The sequence below is a fragment of the Ranitomeya imitator genome, chromosome 1, assembly GCF_032444005.1.
Source record: "Ranitomeya imitator isolate aRanImi1 chromosome 1, aRanImi1.pri, whole genome shotgun sequence".
Taxonomy (NCBI): domain Eukaryota; kingdom Metazoa; phylum Chordata; class Amphibia; order Anura; family Dendrobatidae; genus Ranitomeya; species Ranitomeya imitator.
In genome coordinates this window covers 1085663140-1085680098 of record NC_091282.1, presented here as the reverse complement: position 1 = coordinate 1085680098, position 16959 = coordinate 1085663140, and the positions used below count along the sequence as shown (strand labels likewise).

At 41.2% G+C, this 16959-nt stretch overlaps 1 protein-coding gene across 1 annotated transcript in view; it reads left to right on the top strand.

Moving 5' to 3' along the window:
• The first annotated feature begins 421 nt into the window (after positions 1-421).
• The window catches only part of GLRA3 (glycine receptor alpha 3), a 456170-nt gene continuing 439632 nt past the window's right edge, over positions 422-16959 (top strand). Inside the window, exon 1 of the mRNA XM_069745769.1 lies at positions 422-803. Coding sequence (XP_069601870.1) covers positions 733-803 — 71 coding nt within the window. The 5' untranslated portion in view covers positions 422-732. The remainder of the gene's footprint in view (positions 804-16959) is intronic.

The window sequence follows — 16959 nt, the reverse complement described above, 5'->3', positions numbered from 1 at the left end:
TTTTACATATTGCTTTGAAAATGCAAGAGTGAAATGTATTGATATTAAAACCATTGGTTCTTTACTGAAGCTAGACCCAGAGGTAAATAGCAAATTCTGTATGATAAAATGTGAAGAAAGCGGTTAATACATTCCTTTTCATTTAAACCAGTATCTATGGGAAATAACGCCGAGAAATCACATCTATTATTTGCAATCAGTCTCTAGACACAAAAGAGCTCAGGCAGCGAGTTGGTATTATATCCGTGATCTGTGGAAGAGAACTTTAAGGATTGCATTCAATGTAATGGATCCACGTGCACCATCAGCATACAAAGGGTTACTACTGCTCCTTATTTCTCCATCAAAAGAGCTCTCGTGTTCATTGGCTGCTAACATGCAGCCTGTATCCAACCCCTGTACCAGTCCAGCCTCCTAGCAGGGCTTCAGCGGATTTCAGTGTATAGGAATGCAGCAGCTCGGAGTGGACTCTGCACTTCTGACTGCGTTACGTGCCAATCTTTCCGCTCTGGAGCTGACATTTTCTATCATGCATACAATACATGACCACCATCCTCATTATCTTGTCTAGCAGGTCAACTAGGGGGAAGCTTGGCTTTTCATCTGGGATTACAGAGTTCTCATTGTGGAGCTGTTCTTGGTGCTGAATTTAGTGTCCTGCTGTTTTCTACTGCCAGCTACAGTCATCTATCACTTTGATGATTTTAATTTCACAGCCCACCTCAAGCAAACATGGCCAGGATCAGGTGTATACTCACGGCTGTCTCTGGGTTTTACTTCTGGGAAGCTGCACTGTTGTTAAGGTAAGGCATGTTCAACTCTATAAGTAATGCTGCTGACAGCCTGTGCATTGTGCAACCTGTGCAAGTAGATAGATAGATAAATTAGACTGATAGACAAGCATAAATGTTTGCTATATTGATATATTTGTATTAGATTATACATGTGTATATATATATATATATATATATATATATATATATATATATACACACACGTGTGTGTGCATATATATATTATTTATAAATGTATGTGTGTGTGCATATACACATATGCATATGTATGTACTGTATATATATAGTATATTTATTTAAAAAAATCTCAATGTTATTATTATAACCCATAGATATGTTCAAACTGTTACTACAATGAATTATAATGCCGACAACTGTTACTCAAGTACCAATGTAAAAGTTAGTTGTATCTAATCTAACGTTGACTCCCCCTCCTCTTAAACTTCAAGTTGCAATACAATATTTATATTCTATCAACACAACACAGGTGTAGATGAATAAATATATATATATATATATACTGTATATGTATATATATATATACATATATATATATATATATACACACACATTTATTTATATATATTATACATATATAAAATGTATATACATATATATTCATAATATTTTCTTAAATAAATATGTTTATATAATTTACATTTATATAAACATGCTTATCTACACTTTAATGTTCATGATGTTGATATTTTGTTAATTTATTCATGGCTTCAATCAATAGTCTGGCCTTGATTAGAAGAACACTTAGCTAAATATTTTTCGAAGGTAGCTTTCCACTTGTTTTTAATTAGACGTGATCACTTACCCATGAGTGACAAGCTGTAAACCTCTTAAATACTCAGAGTTACAAATCCTAGAGTACACCAGTCAGATTTTGATTCATCTGGTTACATGCGCAACATTGACACCTTTTTTTACATAGTAAAAGCTTTTATCTGAACATGTGGGGGAAACTAGTGTAACTACACACAAGTCTGCATTTCTTGTGCTGTGAATTTCCATCTTATAGCACAAAAATAGGTTTTGCTCATAGAATTAATATGGAAATCAGGAAATTTCAATAAATGTCATTTGTTTTTTACATTTCATAGTGTTATCTAGCAGTGCTGATAAATAATGAATGTACAATGAATGAGTGCCCTAGTGGCTTTATTATCTAATATTCTGTACTAGAATTAATATGATAATAGAGATTCAAGGTCACAAAGAGCTTTCAGTCTAATTCCAGACTTTTAAGTCTAGAATTCCTGAACATAAATGAAAGGTGCATTTTTCATGTATTAATGTGTCAATGACTACAATCAATAAGAATTCATATTCATCTTGGTTATCAAATTTGAACTGCTAAGGAATTTAGTAAGAAGGCAATCGTGCATTAGGAGTCATTATATTGACATAACTGACATTACATTTGGGGCTTAGAAAATTAATTTATATGGTGATTAGTGTTTTTATAGTAATTTTAGGATTTACTGTTGTAAATGTTACAATTTTTAAGCTCAAACTATGTATGTGTAAGGTATGATATAAAAAGAAAACAAGATGATTAATATATGTAAAGTCATATAATGAGTAGGAAAATGAGTAGCCTACAATCTTATTTTGTCATGACGGACAGACTAAGGGAATACTCAATTTTAGTGTATAAGTGTATATGCCCATACATGTTACATGATGGAAGGATGCTATGTGTGGTGCAAGAGTTTCCTGCCCTTCTTGACTGATTTGCTCCTTTTCCCAAAAAACTGTTGCATGTTCTTGAGTTACGGCTTTTAGGGAAGTGCTAAGAGACACTTTCCATTGATCACATAGCAATAATAAACATCTGTTTTATTAAAGTGAGATAAATCAATACACTAACTATTCATTTCTCAGAGCTCTTTAAATTCTCTCAGGGAATTTTCAGTAATTCCAAGGAGAATATTAGAAGGTTAGTGGGTTTATTCCAATGCAGCTGCACTTTAAATGCTTAAATGCAACCTACTCATTTGGTGAAGACTATTAAGCAATCTCTTCTTTGGGATGTTACGCTTAAAGTAACCTATACACTCAAATTAATATCTAATACAGAAAATCACTGCGTGATTTTATCATTATTTTAAACTTCTTATGTAATACTGTAAGATTATTAAATACATCAATATATGTGACATTTCATATTTTACTGCATTACATTACTTAGAGAAGACCTGTTGGATGTTCCTCTTTCTTCCCTGATATGTCACTTTTCCGTAAAAATATTATTGGCAATTCATCAAAGCTTTTACACCAGAAAAAAACATGGAAAACCTTTTGTAAGGACAGGTAAGCCTCCGGCATCGGTGCACGCATAGTGGACATGGGATTTATTGAAATTCCATCTACTATGCTGTAACATCTGGATGCTGTGGGTTGTACGTTGCGGTGGTATGCAGCGTCCAACCCACAGTGTTTATTGATCGTGTGCACCTACCCATGGAGTTTTCACCCCAGTTGGAAGCAGAGCTCAGCCAAAATATGCACAGTTGCAGAGGATTTTTGTGCCATGACCTATGTGGACACATGTACAGAACCCTTCCAGGTCTATAAAACCAGGATGCCTCTACTTAGTGTGAGAGACCTGGAGATTTCAGCATGGCCGATAGCAATCAAAAGATGGGACGAACACTGGACAGGTAGTGGTGAGAAGTGGAGGGGCCAGAGAAGTGAACGGTGAGGTGAGTATAATAATTTTTGTATTTTTTACATATTACGTTTATTAGTTTATTATGCTCTTATATCTGAAGAGAGCCAACAGAATAATAATGGACATAAAATGTACAGAGAATAAATTCTCGATTTGAATTTCCTGGGAAAATCTCTGTGAACAGGCAAATTCAAAATTTGCCTGATACACTCATCTCTACTAGCAATACACATTCAATAGCTTTGAGAATAATGAGCATGTTATTCCTAATAAACTCACCATATGCATGCTCGCTTCACCAGAATGTGCATATGTTTGGAATGGAAAGAAGATTGTTAGCCAATCACTGAGACCTCCGCAGGATAATATTTGGACATGCCAAAATTCATCATGGCCGATTCTTTGTGTCTCAGACTAAGGATAAATTAGCACTGAACGAAGCACCTGGGTGCATATTGCCTACCATTAGAGGAAAGAAGAATAATATATGTTAGATATGTTTGGCTGTGATTCATTCTGCTTTTTCTGTTGAAATAAAGATGCAACCAGTTCTGAATTATCCAGGAAAAGAAATAAACTGAAAATTTCATGTAGTCCACCCCCTCCCCATAACTCTTTTCAGGATCGTAGGTCAATGCTGGTCACAGAAATTTAACACGTGTAGGTTGGTGTTGGCAGTAGGATTATAAATTATCCAGATAATACAATACTAAAGGGAAAAAGAGATGTCACAAATGCACTAATAAGTAGTCAGAAAACTTCACAAAGCCAAGTGAAATAGTAAAGTTGTAATCCACTTTGAGGTACAGAGATGTACTGAAATTAAGGTAAGAAAAATAGCACTACCCACAGCTGTTATGCAATAAATGCATTAGATCGGATAACCCTTCAAATAGAACTACTGTAATTATACCGAGGTTTATATGTGCAAAAGTTTTAGACAGGAGTGGAAAAAAAGCAGTAATGTTTAAAAAAAATGTTAACCCCTTCACCCCAAAGCCTGTTTTCACCTAAGTGACAGGGCCAATTTTTACAATTCTGACCACTGTCACTTTATGAGGTTATAACTCTGAAACGCTTCAACGGATCCTGGTGATTCTGACACTGTTTTCTCGTGACATATTGTACTTCATGATAGTGGTAAAACTTCTTCGATATGACTTGCATTTATTTGTGAAAAAAACAAAAAATTGTCGGAAATTATGAAAATTTAGCAATTTTCAAACTCTTAGTTTTTATGCCCTTAAATTAGAGAGTTATATCACATAATATAGTTAATAAACAACATTTCCCACATGTCTGCTTTACATCAACACAATTTTGGAAACATAATTTTTTTTTGTTAGGACGTTATAAGGGTTAAAAGTTGACCAGCGATTTCTCATTTTTGCAACAAAATTTGCAAAACCATTTTTTTACGGACCACCTCACACTTGAAGTGACTTTGAGGGGTCTATATGACAGAAAATGCCCAAAAGTGACACCATTCTAAAAACTGCACCCCTCAAGGTACTCAAAACCACATTCAAAAAGTTTATTAACCCTTCAGGTGCTTCACAGGAATTTTTTGAATGTTTAAAAAAATTGAACATTTAACTTTTTTTCACAAAATTTTTACTTCAGGTCCAATTTGTTTCATTTTACCAAGGGTAACAGGAGAAATTGGACCACAAAAGTCGTTGTACAATTTGTCCTGAGTACGCCGATACCCCATATGTGGGGGTAAACCACTGTTTGGGCACATGGCAGAGCTCGGAAGGGAAGGAGCGCTATTTGACTTTTCAATGCAAGATTTGCTGGAATTGAGATCGGAGCCCATGTCACGATTGGAGAGCCCCTGATGTGCCTAAACAGTGGAAACCCCCACAGGTGACACCATTTTGGAAAGTAGACCCCCTAAGGAACTAATCTAGATGTGTGGTGAGCACTTTGAACCTCCAAGTGCTTCACAGAAGTTTATAATGTAGAGCCGTAAAAAAAATTTTTTTATTAATTTTCACAAAAAATGATCTTTTTGCCCCAAATTTTTTATTTTCCCAAGGGTAAAAGGATAAATTGGACCCCAAAAGTTGTTGTGCAATTTGTCCTGAGTACGTCGATACTTCATATATTGGGATAAACCACTGTTTGAGCGCATGGCAGAGCTCGGAAGGGAAGGAGTGCCATTTGACTTTTCAATGCAAAATTGGCTGGAATTGAGATCGGACGCCATGTCGCATTTGGAGAGCCCCTGACGTGCCTTAACAGTGGAAACCCCCCACAAGTGACCCCATTTTGGAAAGAAGACCCCCTAAGGAACTTATCTAGATGTGTGGTGAGCACTTTTAACCCCCAATTGTTTCACTAAAGTTTAGAATGTAGCATTGTGAAAATTAAAAAATCATTTTTTCTTTCCACAAAATGATGTTTTAGCCCACAATTTTTTTTCCCCAAGGGTAACAGGAGAAATTGGACCACAAATGTTATTGTCCAATTTGTCCTGAGTACGCTGATACCCCACATGTGGGGGGGAACCACCGTTTGAGTGCATGGCAGAGCTCGGAAGGGAAGGAGCACCGTTTGAAATGCAGACTTAGATGGAATGGACTGCAGGTGTCATGTTGCATTTGCAGAGCCCCTGATGTACCTAAGCAGTAGAAACCCACCACAAGTGACCCCATATTGGAAACTAGACCCCCCAAGGAACTTATCTGGATGTGTTGTGAGAGCTTTGAACTAACAAGTGTTTCACTACAGTTTATAACGCAGAGCCGTGAAAATAAAAAATATTTTTTTTTTCCACGAAAATGATATTTTATCCCCTATGTTTTTATTTTCCCAAGGGTAACAGGACAAATTGGACCCCAAAAGTTGTTGTCCAACTTGTCCTGAAAACGCTGATACCCCATATGTTGGGGGGAACCACTGTTTGGGTACACGGCAGAGCTCGGAAGGGAAGGAGCGCCATTTGAAATGCAGACTTAGAAGGATTGGTCTGTAGGCATCATGTTGCTTTTGCAGAGCCCCTGATGTACCTAAACAGTAGAAACCCCCCACAAGTGACCCCATATTGGAAACTAGACCCCCCAAGGAACTTATCTAGATGTGTTGTGAGAGCTTTGAACCAACAAGTGTTTCACTACAGTTTATAACGCAGAGCCGTGAAAATAAAAAATATTTTTTTTTCCACGAAAATGATATTTTATCCCCTATGTTTTTATTTTCCCAAGGGTAACAGGACAAATTGGACCCCAAAAGTTGTTGTCCAACTTGTCCTGAGAACGCTGATACCCCATATGTTGGGGGGAACCACTGTTTGGGTGCACGGCAGAGCTCGAAAGGGAAGGAGCGCCATTTGAAATGCAGACTTAGATGGATTGGTCTGTAGGCGTCATGTTGCATTTGCAGAGCCCCTGATGTACCTAAACAGTAGAAACCCCCCACAAGTGACCCCATATTGGAAACTAGACCCCCCAAGGAACTTATCTAGATGTGTTGTGAGAGCTTTGAACCAACAAGTGTTTCACTACAGTTTATAACGCAGAGCCGTGAAAATAAAAAATTTTTTTTTTTCCACGAAAATGATATTTTATCCCCTATGTTTTTATTTTCCCAAGGGTAACAGGACAAATTGGACCCCAAAAGTTGTTGTCCAACTTGTCCTGAGAACGCTGATACCCCATATGTTGGGGGGAACCACTGTTTGGGTGCACGGCAGAGCTCGAAAGGGAAGGAGCGCCATTTGAAATGCAGACTTAGATGGATTGGTCTGCAGGCGTCATGTTGCATTTGCAGAGCCCCTGATGTACCTAAACAGTAGAAACCCCCCACAAGTGACCCCATATTGGAAACTAGACCCCCAAAGGAACTTATCTAGATGTGTTGTGAGAGCTTTGAACCAACAAGTGTTTCACTACAGTTTATAACGCAGAGCCGTGAAAATAAAAAATATTTTTTTTTTCCACGAAAATTATATTTTATCCCCTATGTTTTTATTTTCCCAAGGGTAACAGGACAAATTGGACCCCAAAAGTTGTTGTCCAACTTGTCCTGAGAACGCAGATACCCCATATGTTGGGGGGAACCACTGTTTGGGCACACAGGAGAACTCGGAAGGGAAGGAGCCCTGTTTTACTTTTTCAAAGCAGAATTGGCTGGAATTGAGATCGGACGCCATGTCGCGTTTGGAGAGCCCCTGATGTGCCTAAACAGTGGAAACCCCCAATTATAACTGAAACCCTAACCCCAACCCTAACCCTAACCCTAACCCTAGCCCTAGCCCTAACCCTAGCCCTAACCCTAGCCCTAACCCTAGCCCTAACCCTAGCACTAATGGGAAAATGGAAATAAATACATTTTTTTACATTTTATTATTTTTCCCTAACTAAGGGGGTGATGAAGGGGGTTTGATTTACTTTTATAGCGTTTTTTTGGCGGATTTTTATGATTGGCAGCTGTCACACACTAAAAGACGCTTTTTATTGCAAAAAATAGTTTTTGCATCACCACATTTTGAGAGCTATAATTTATCCATATTTTGGCCCACAGAGTCATATGAGGTCTTGTTTTTTGCGGGACGAGTTGACGTTTTTATTGGTAACATTTTCGGGCAGATGACATTTTTTGATCGCTTTTTATTCCGATTTTTGGGAGGCGGAATGAACAAAAACCAGCAATTCCTGAATTTCTCTTAGGGGGGGCGTTTATACCGTTCCACGTGTGGTAAAATGGATAAAGCAGTTTTATTCTTCGGGTCAGTACGATTACAGCGATACCTCATTTATGTATTTTTTTTTATGTTTTGGCGCTTTTACACAATAAAAACTATTTTATAAAAAAAAATAATTGTTTTTGCATCGCATTATTCTGAGAGCTATAACTTTTTTATTTTTCTGCTGATGATGCTGTATTGCGGCTTTTTTTTTGCGGGACAAGATGACGTTTTCAGTGGTACCATGGTTGTTTATATCCGTCGTTTTAATCACGTGTTATTCCACTTTTTGTTCGCCTGTATGATAATAAAGCGTTGTTTTTGCCTTGTTTTTTTTTTTTTTTTTTGCGGTGTTCACTGAAGGGGTTAACTAGTGGGATAGTTTTATAGAGCGGGTCGTTACGGACGCGGCGATACCAAATATGTGTAAATTTATTGTTTCGTTTTTTTTACATAAATAAATGGATTTATTGGGAAATGCTTTTTTTTTTTTATTTGGGGATTTTTTTTTATTTTTTTTTACACATTCTATTTTTTTTTTTTTTACTTTCTAACATTGTCCCAGGGTGGGACATCATTGTATTAGATCAGATCGTTGATCTGAGACTGTGCATAGCACAGTGTCAGATCAACGATCTGACAGGCAGCTTAGCTGGCTTCCAGCGCCTGCTCTCAGCAGGCGCCGGCTAGCCAGGTCACTTCATGACCCGGAAGGAGTCCGGCGGCCATCTTGGATCCGGGGACTCCTTCCGGGTCACCGGAGCAACGCGATCTCATTGCGTTGCTCCGGTGGGAGAGCGCAGGGAGCCCCCTGTCATGATCCCAATGGCAGGGGATCACAAAAGGACAAGCACAAAAAACAAAACAAGCTCTAGGGTGATGGAAACTGAGCTGACCACGATCCTGAACCTAAATACACAACTAGCTGTAGCCGGGGAACGTGCCTACGATGATTCCTAGACGTCTCGCGCCAGCCGAAGGACTAACTTCCCCTATTAGAAGAAACACAGACCTCTCTTGCCTCCAGAGAAACACCCCACAGAAATAGCAGCCCCCCACATGTAATGACAGTGAAATGAGAGGAAAGCACATACGTACTTATGAAAACAGATTCAGCAAAATGAGGCCCGCTAAAGCTAGATAGCAGAGGATACAAAAGTGAACTGCGCGGTCAGCGAAAAACCCTACAAAAAACCATCCTGAAATTACTTGAACTCATATGCCAACTCATGGAACATGAGGAGTAATATCAGCCCACTAGAGCAACCAGCAAAAAGGAATCACATATCTGCAAGCTGGACTAAGACAAAAATTAAGCAAAACGTGGAACAGGAAAATCAAAAACTTAGCTTGTCCTGAAGATTACAGAAGCGGGAAGCAGATGTAACAAGACACACTGATTACATTGATAGCCGGCGAGGAAATGACAAGAAAGCCAGGTTAAATAGGAAACTCCCATATCCTGATAGAACAGGTGGACACCAGAGACCGCAGAGAACACAAGTCACCCAGTACCATCTGTAACCACCAGAGGGAGCCCAAAAACAGAATCCACAACAGTACCCCCCCCTTGAGGAGGGGTCACCGAACCCTCACGAGAACCACCAGGGCGACCAGGATGAGCCCTATGAAATGCACGGACCAAATCAGCAGCATGAACATCAGAGGCAACCACCCAAGAATTATCCTCCTGACCATAACCCTTCCACTTGACCAAATATTGGAGTTTCCGTCTGGAAACACGAGAATCCAAGATCTTCTCCACAACATACTCCAATTCTCCCTCCACCAGCACCGGAGCAGGAGGCTCAAGCGAGGGAACAACAGGTACCTCATACTTCCGCAACAACGACCGATGGAACACATTATGAATAGCAAACGATGCCGGGAGATCCAAACGAAACGACACAGGGTTAAGAATTTCCAAGATCCTATAGGGACCGATGAACCGAGGCTTGAACTTAGGAGAAGAGACCTTCATAGGAACAAAACGAGAAGACAATCACACCAAGTCCCCAACACGAAGTCGAGGACCCACGCGGCGACGGCGATTAGCAAACTGCTGAGCCCTCTCCTGGGACAACTTCAAATTGTCCACCACATGACTCCAAATCTGATGCAACCTATCCACCACCATGTCCACTCCAGGACAATCAGAAAGCTCCACCTGACCAGAGGAAAAACGAGGATGAAACCCCGAATTACAAAAGAAAGGAGGAACCAAGGTAGCAGAACTAGCCCGATTATTAAGGGCAAATTCGGCAAGCGGCAAAAAGGTAACCCAGTCATCTTGATCAGCAGAAACAAAACACCTTAAATAAGTTTCCAAGGTCTGATTAGTTCGTTCCGTCTGGCCATTCGTCTGAGGATGGAATGCAGACGAAAAGGACAAATCAATGCCCATCTTAGCACAGAACGTCCGCCAAAATCTAGACACAAACTGGGATCCCCTGTCAGAAACGATGTTCTCCGGAATCCCATGCAAACGAACCACGTTCTGAAAAAACAGAGAGACCAACTCAGAGGAGGAAGGTCACTTAGGCAAGGGTACCAGATGAACCATCTTAGAAAAGCGGTCACACACAACCCAGATGACAGACATTTTTTGAGAGACAGGGAGATCCGAAATAAAGTCCATGGAAATGTGCGTCCAAGGCCTCTTCGGGATAGGCAAAGGTGACAACAATCCACTGGCCCGAGAACAGCAAGGCTTAGCCCGAGCGCAAACTTCACAAGACTGCACAAAAGAACGCACATCCCTCGACAAGGAAGGCCACCAAAAAGACCTGGCCACCAATTCTCTAGTACCAAATATTCCAGCATGACCTGCCAACGCAGAAGAATGGACCTCGGAGATGACTCTACTGGTCCAATTATCCGGAACAAACAGTCTTTCAGGCGGACAACGATCAGGTTTATCCGCCTGAAACTCCTGCAAAGCACGTCGCAAGTCTGGGGAGACAGCCGACAAAATCACCCCATCCCTAAGGATACCAGTGGGCTCAGAATTTCCAGGGGAGTCAGGCACAAAACTCCTAGAAAGAGCATCCGCCTTCACATTCTTTGAACCTGGCAGGTATGAAACCACAAAATCGAAACGGGAGAAAAACAGTGACCAACGAGCCTGTCTAGGATTCAGACGCTTGGCAGACTCAAGGTAAATCAGATTTTTGTGATCAGTCAAGACCACCACACGATGTCTAGCACCCTCAAGCCAATGACGCTACTCCTCAAATGCCCACTTCATGGCCAAAAGCTCCCGATTACCAACATCATAATTCCGCTCAGTGGGCGAAAACTTTCTAGAAAAGAACGCACATGGCTTCATCACTGAGCAATCGGAGCTTCTCTGTGACAAAACCGCCCCCGCTCCAATCTCGGAAGCATCAACCTCAACCTGAAAAGGAAGCGAAACATCTGGCTGACGCAACACAGGAGCAGAAGAAAACCGGCGCTTAAGTTCCTGAAAGGCCTCCACACCCGCAGGAGACCAATCAGCAACATCAGCACCCTTCTTAGTCAAATCCGTCAAAGGCTTAACAACACTAGAAAAATTAGTTATGAAACGACGATAAAAATTAGCAAAGCCCAAGAACTTCTGTAGAATCTTAAGAGATGTAGGCTGCGTCCAGTCACAAATAGCCTGAACCTTGACGGGATCCATCTCAATAGTAGAAGGGGAAAAAATATACCCCAAAAAAGAAATCTTCTGGACTCAAAAGAGACACTTTGAACCTTTTACAAACAAAGAATTGGCCCTCAGGACCTGAAACACCTTCCTGACCTGCTGAACATGGGACTCCCAGTCATCAGAAAAAACCAAAACATCATCCAAATACACAATCATAAATTTATCCAGATATTCACGGAAAATATCGTGCATAAAGGACTGGAAGACAGAAGGAGCATTAGAAAGTCGAAAAGGCATCACCAAATACTCAAAATGGCCCTCAGGCGTATTAAATGCGGTTTTCCACTCATCACCCTGCTTTATCCGCACAAGATTATACGCACCCCGAAGATCAATCTTAGTGAACCATTTAGCCCCCTTAATGCGAGCGAACAAATCAGTCAACAATGACAAAGGATACTGATATTTGACTGTAATCTTATTCAAAAGACGGTAATCTATACAAGGCCTCAAGGAACCATCTTTTTTGGCCACGAAAAAAAAACCTGCTCCCAAAGGGGACGAAGATGGACGGATATGTCGCTTTTCCAAGGACTCCTTAACATAATCTTGCATAGCAGTATGCTCTGGCACTGACAGATTGAACAAACGACCTTTAGGAAATTTACTGCCAGGAATCAAATCTATAGCACAATCGCAATCCCTGTGAGGAGGAAGCGAATTGAGCTTAGGCTCCTCAAAAACATCCCGATAATCAGACAAAAATACAGGAACCTCAGAAGGAGTAGATGAAGCGATAGAAATCGGAAGTGCATCATCATGAACCCCCTGACATCCCCAGCTTAACACAGACATCGTTTTCCAGTCCAAGACTGGGTTATGAGTTTGTAACCATGGCAGACCAAGCACTAAGACATCATGTAAATTATACAGTACCAGGAAGCGAATCACCTCCTGATGAACGGGAGTCATACGCATGGTCACTTGTGTCCAGTACTGAGGTTTATTCATAGCCAAACGTGTAGAGTCAATTCCTTTCAAAGGAATAGGGACTTCCAGAGGCTCCAGACTAAACCCACAGCGGTTGGCAAATGACCAATCCATAAGACTCAGGGCAGCGCCTGAATCCACATAGGCATCGACGGAAATGGCTGATAATGAACAAATCAGAGTCACAGACAGAATGAACTTAGACTGTAAAGTACTAATGGCAACAGACTTATCAACCTTTTTTGTGCGTTTAGAGCATGCTGATATAACATGAGCTGAATCACCACAATAAAAACACAACCCATTTTTCCGCCTATAGTTTTGCCGTTCACTTCTGGACTGAATTCTATCACATTGCATTGTCTCAGGTGCCTGTTCAGAAGACACCGCCAAATGGTGCACAGGTTTGCGCTCCCGTAAACGCCGATCAATCTGAATAGCCATAGTCATAGACTCATTCAGACCTGTAGGCGCAGGGAACCCCACCATAACATCTTTAATGGCCTCAGAAAGGCCATCTCTGAATCTTGCAGCCAGGGCGCACTCATACCACTGAGTAAGCACAGACCATTTCCGAAATTTCTGACAATATATTTCTGCTTCATCTTGCCCCTGAGAGAGAGCCAATAAAGCTTTTTCAGCCTGAACCTCTAGGTTAGGTTCCTCATAGAGCAAACCCAATGCCAGAAAAAACGCATCCACATTGAGCAACGCAGGATCCCCTGGTGCCAATGCAAATGCCCAATTCTGAGGGTCACCCCGCAGGAAAGATATAACAATCTTGACTTGCTGAGCAGGGTCTCCAGAGGAGCGAGATTTCAAAGAAAGAAACAACTTGCAATTGTTCCTAAAATTCAGAAAACTAGATCTATCTCCAGAAAAAAACTCTGGGATAGGAATTCTAGGTTCAGACATAGGAGCATGTACAACAAAATCTTGTATATTTTGAACCTTAGCAGCAAGATTATTCAGGCTGGAAGCCAAATTCTGGACGTCCATGATAAACAGCTGAGGTCAGAGCCATTCAAGGATTAAGAGGAGGTAAGACGCAGCCAGGCTGCAATTAAGGCTAGGCAGCAAACTCTGAGGGGAAAAAAAAAAAAAAAACTTCCTCAGACTACTTTTCCTCCTACTTCAGCCAATACGATTACCACTTTTTGGCCGGCTATACTGTCATGATCCCAATGGCAGGGGATCACAAAAGGACAAGCACAAAAAACAAAACAAGCTCTAGGGTGATGGAAACTGAGCTGACCGCGATCCTGAACCTAAACACACAACTAGCTGTAGCCGGGGAACGTGCCTACGATGATTCCTAGACGTCTCGCGCCAGCCGAAGGACTAACTTCCCCTATTAGAAGAAACACAGACCTCTCTTGCCTCCAGAGAAACACCCCACAGAAATAGCAGCCCCCCACATGTAATGACGGTGAAATGAGAGGCAAGCACATACGTAGTTATGAAAACAGATTCAGCAAAATGAGGCCCGCTAAAGCTAGATAGCAGAGGATACAAAAGTGAACTGCGCGGTCAGCAAAAAAACCCTACAAAAAACCATCCTGAAATTACTTGAACTCATGTGCCAACTCATGGAACATGAGGAGTAATATCAGCCCACTAGAGCAACCAGCAAAAAGGAATCACATATCTGCAAGCTGGACTAAGACAAAAATTAAGCAAAACGTGGAACAGGAAAATCAAAAACTTAGCTTGTCCTGAAGATTACAGAAGCGGGAAGCAGAGGTAACAAGACACACTGATTACATTGATAGCCGGCAAGGAAATGACAAGAAAGCCAGGTTAAATAGGAAACTCCCATATCCTGATAGAACAGGTGGACACCAGAGACCGCAGAGAACACAAGTCACCCAGTACCATCTGTAACCACCAGAGGGAGCCCAAAAACAGAATCCACAACAGCCCCCGTCCCTGCGCGATCCCCCTCTATGCCGCTGTCACTACTGACAGCGGCATCAGAGGGGTTAAATGCCCGCGATCGGCGATAGCGCCGATCATGGGCATTGCTGCGGGGTGTCAGCTGTCATATTCAGCTGACACCCGCACCCGATCACCGCGGCGCTCAGCGCGAGACCGCGGTGATCGGTGCGCCGTACTAGTACTGCTGCTGGCACTAATGCAGTGCTGGCAGCGCAGTACTAGTACGGCGCGTGTCGCGAAGGGGTTAATAGTTTATTTTTTAGCAATTAACAAAATGCAAAGTTACTGAAACAAAGGAATCTAAACCAAATCAATATTGGTCTGATCACCCTTTGCTTTCAAAACAGCATCAATTCTTGTAGGTGCAGCCAGTTGCACAAACTCAGAGATATTGAAGGATTATACTCGGGTATATGAGTAACCAATTTTACCAAATAGATGATAACAATCATCATTTCCATTTGTTAGTTGAAACACAGTCAATTACTGAAAGTGAAACACCTGTGTAGAAAGCTTAAAACTGGTGCAGGTATAGTCAAATCTTGCTATGAATGTGAGGTTGTGGAAGACAGTTCATGTCACTGGTTAGTCAGTGTGGAAAGGTTGAGCACAACAACAAACCCCAAGGTAGTTATACTGCTTAATCAAGGTCTTTCCCAAGAAAAGAGTTTAAAGTCTACGTTTTCAACTGCTGTTCAACCTCTTTTGAATAACCACCAACAAATGAGCACTGTTTAAGGACTGCAGACACAGTGGTCGGCCAAGGAAACTTCATGCAGCAGGGGATAGACACATCACGCATACTTCCCTTTGAAATTGGAACATTTTCAGCAGTGGCATCAGCTCGGATATAGCAGTAATCAGAGGAATCAAGCAGCTATAACCATCTATTGTTCAGAGAACTCTGACCAGAACTATTTTTCATGGAAGACTTGCAGCTAAAAAGCCAAACCTTCAATGTGGGAATGGAGCCAAGAGACTCAATTATACATGGAAACATAGGAACAGGGAGGAGGAAAAATAGCCACAGATCCTCGACTAATGAGTCAAAATATGATAGATAATACGAAACAGCACATTTTATTTATCCCAGGGGAAATTATGGTATTACAGCAGCAATACAAACAGCAGCACATAAAATATTAGGACACAAATCTTGCACAAATATACCAACATTACATAGCAAATAAATGTGGGTAGTTCAGGTATATGAGTCAATGTTAATTGATATTTGTACACCTGCAATCACTCATTGTTGTCTACCAACCTTAGGAAATTGTTATAAATCCTCATAGCAGTAGGTACAAACGATTTCCTGAATTTCTCCTTCTTACATTTTAGTAAGCTTAGACGGCTGCTGAATGTGCTCTTATGCTTCAAGAACAGCTCGTATAGTGGGTGTGTATTATTGTTCATTATAGCCCTACATGTCTTCTGAATCCTATCCTCCAATACCTCCTCAAAAGATGGAAGCCAACAACCGCGCTTGCCTTCTTGATAAGTTTGTTGAGCTTATTAGCATCAGATACTCACTCACTACTGCCCCAGCAAATGATGGTAAAAAAGATGGAGCTTGCCACAACGGATTGATAGAACATTTCCAACATTTTACTGCACACCACCTGAGCTTCCGAAGAACGTACAGTCTGCTCATTCCCTTCTTGTGAACATTTTCTGTATGACACCTCCAATCGAGTTTACAGTCAAGGTGAACCCCCAAATATTTGTAGTTCTCAACAATCTCAACCTCCTGGCCAGCAATATTGATCGGTAAGTAATCCTCCTTCTTCCTTCTATTACTCACCGCAAACTCCTTGGTTTTCTTTATATTTAGTTTTAGACAGTTAGTCCAGCACCAATCCACAAAGTCAGAAACCACCCTTCTATATTCCTCCTCCACCTGGCCCCCCATAATGCCCCCTACAATCACTGAGTCACCTGAGAATTTTTGGAGGTGACAACAATCTAATTTATACTGAAAGTCAGCTGTATACAATGCGAAGAGGAAGGGTGACAGCACTGTACCTTGAGGAGCTCCAACAATACTCCGCACACTGCCATAGTACACTGCCATACACCACCTCCCCCATCCTTACAAACTGCGACCTGTCTGTCAGGTAGTCGCTTATCCAGTTCACCATCCCCTCATCCACTGCCATATCAGTCAACTTATTATGCTGTAAGAGCAGCTGTAATGTTTTGAAAGCACTTGAGAAGTCAAAGAACATGGAGC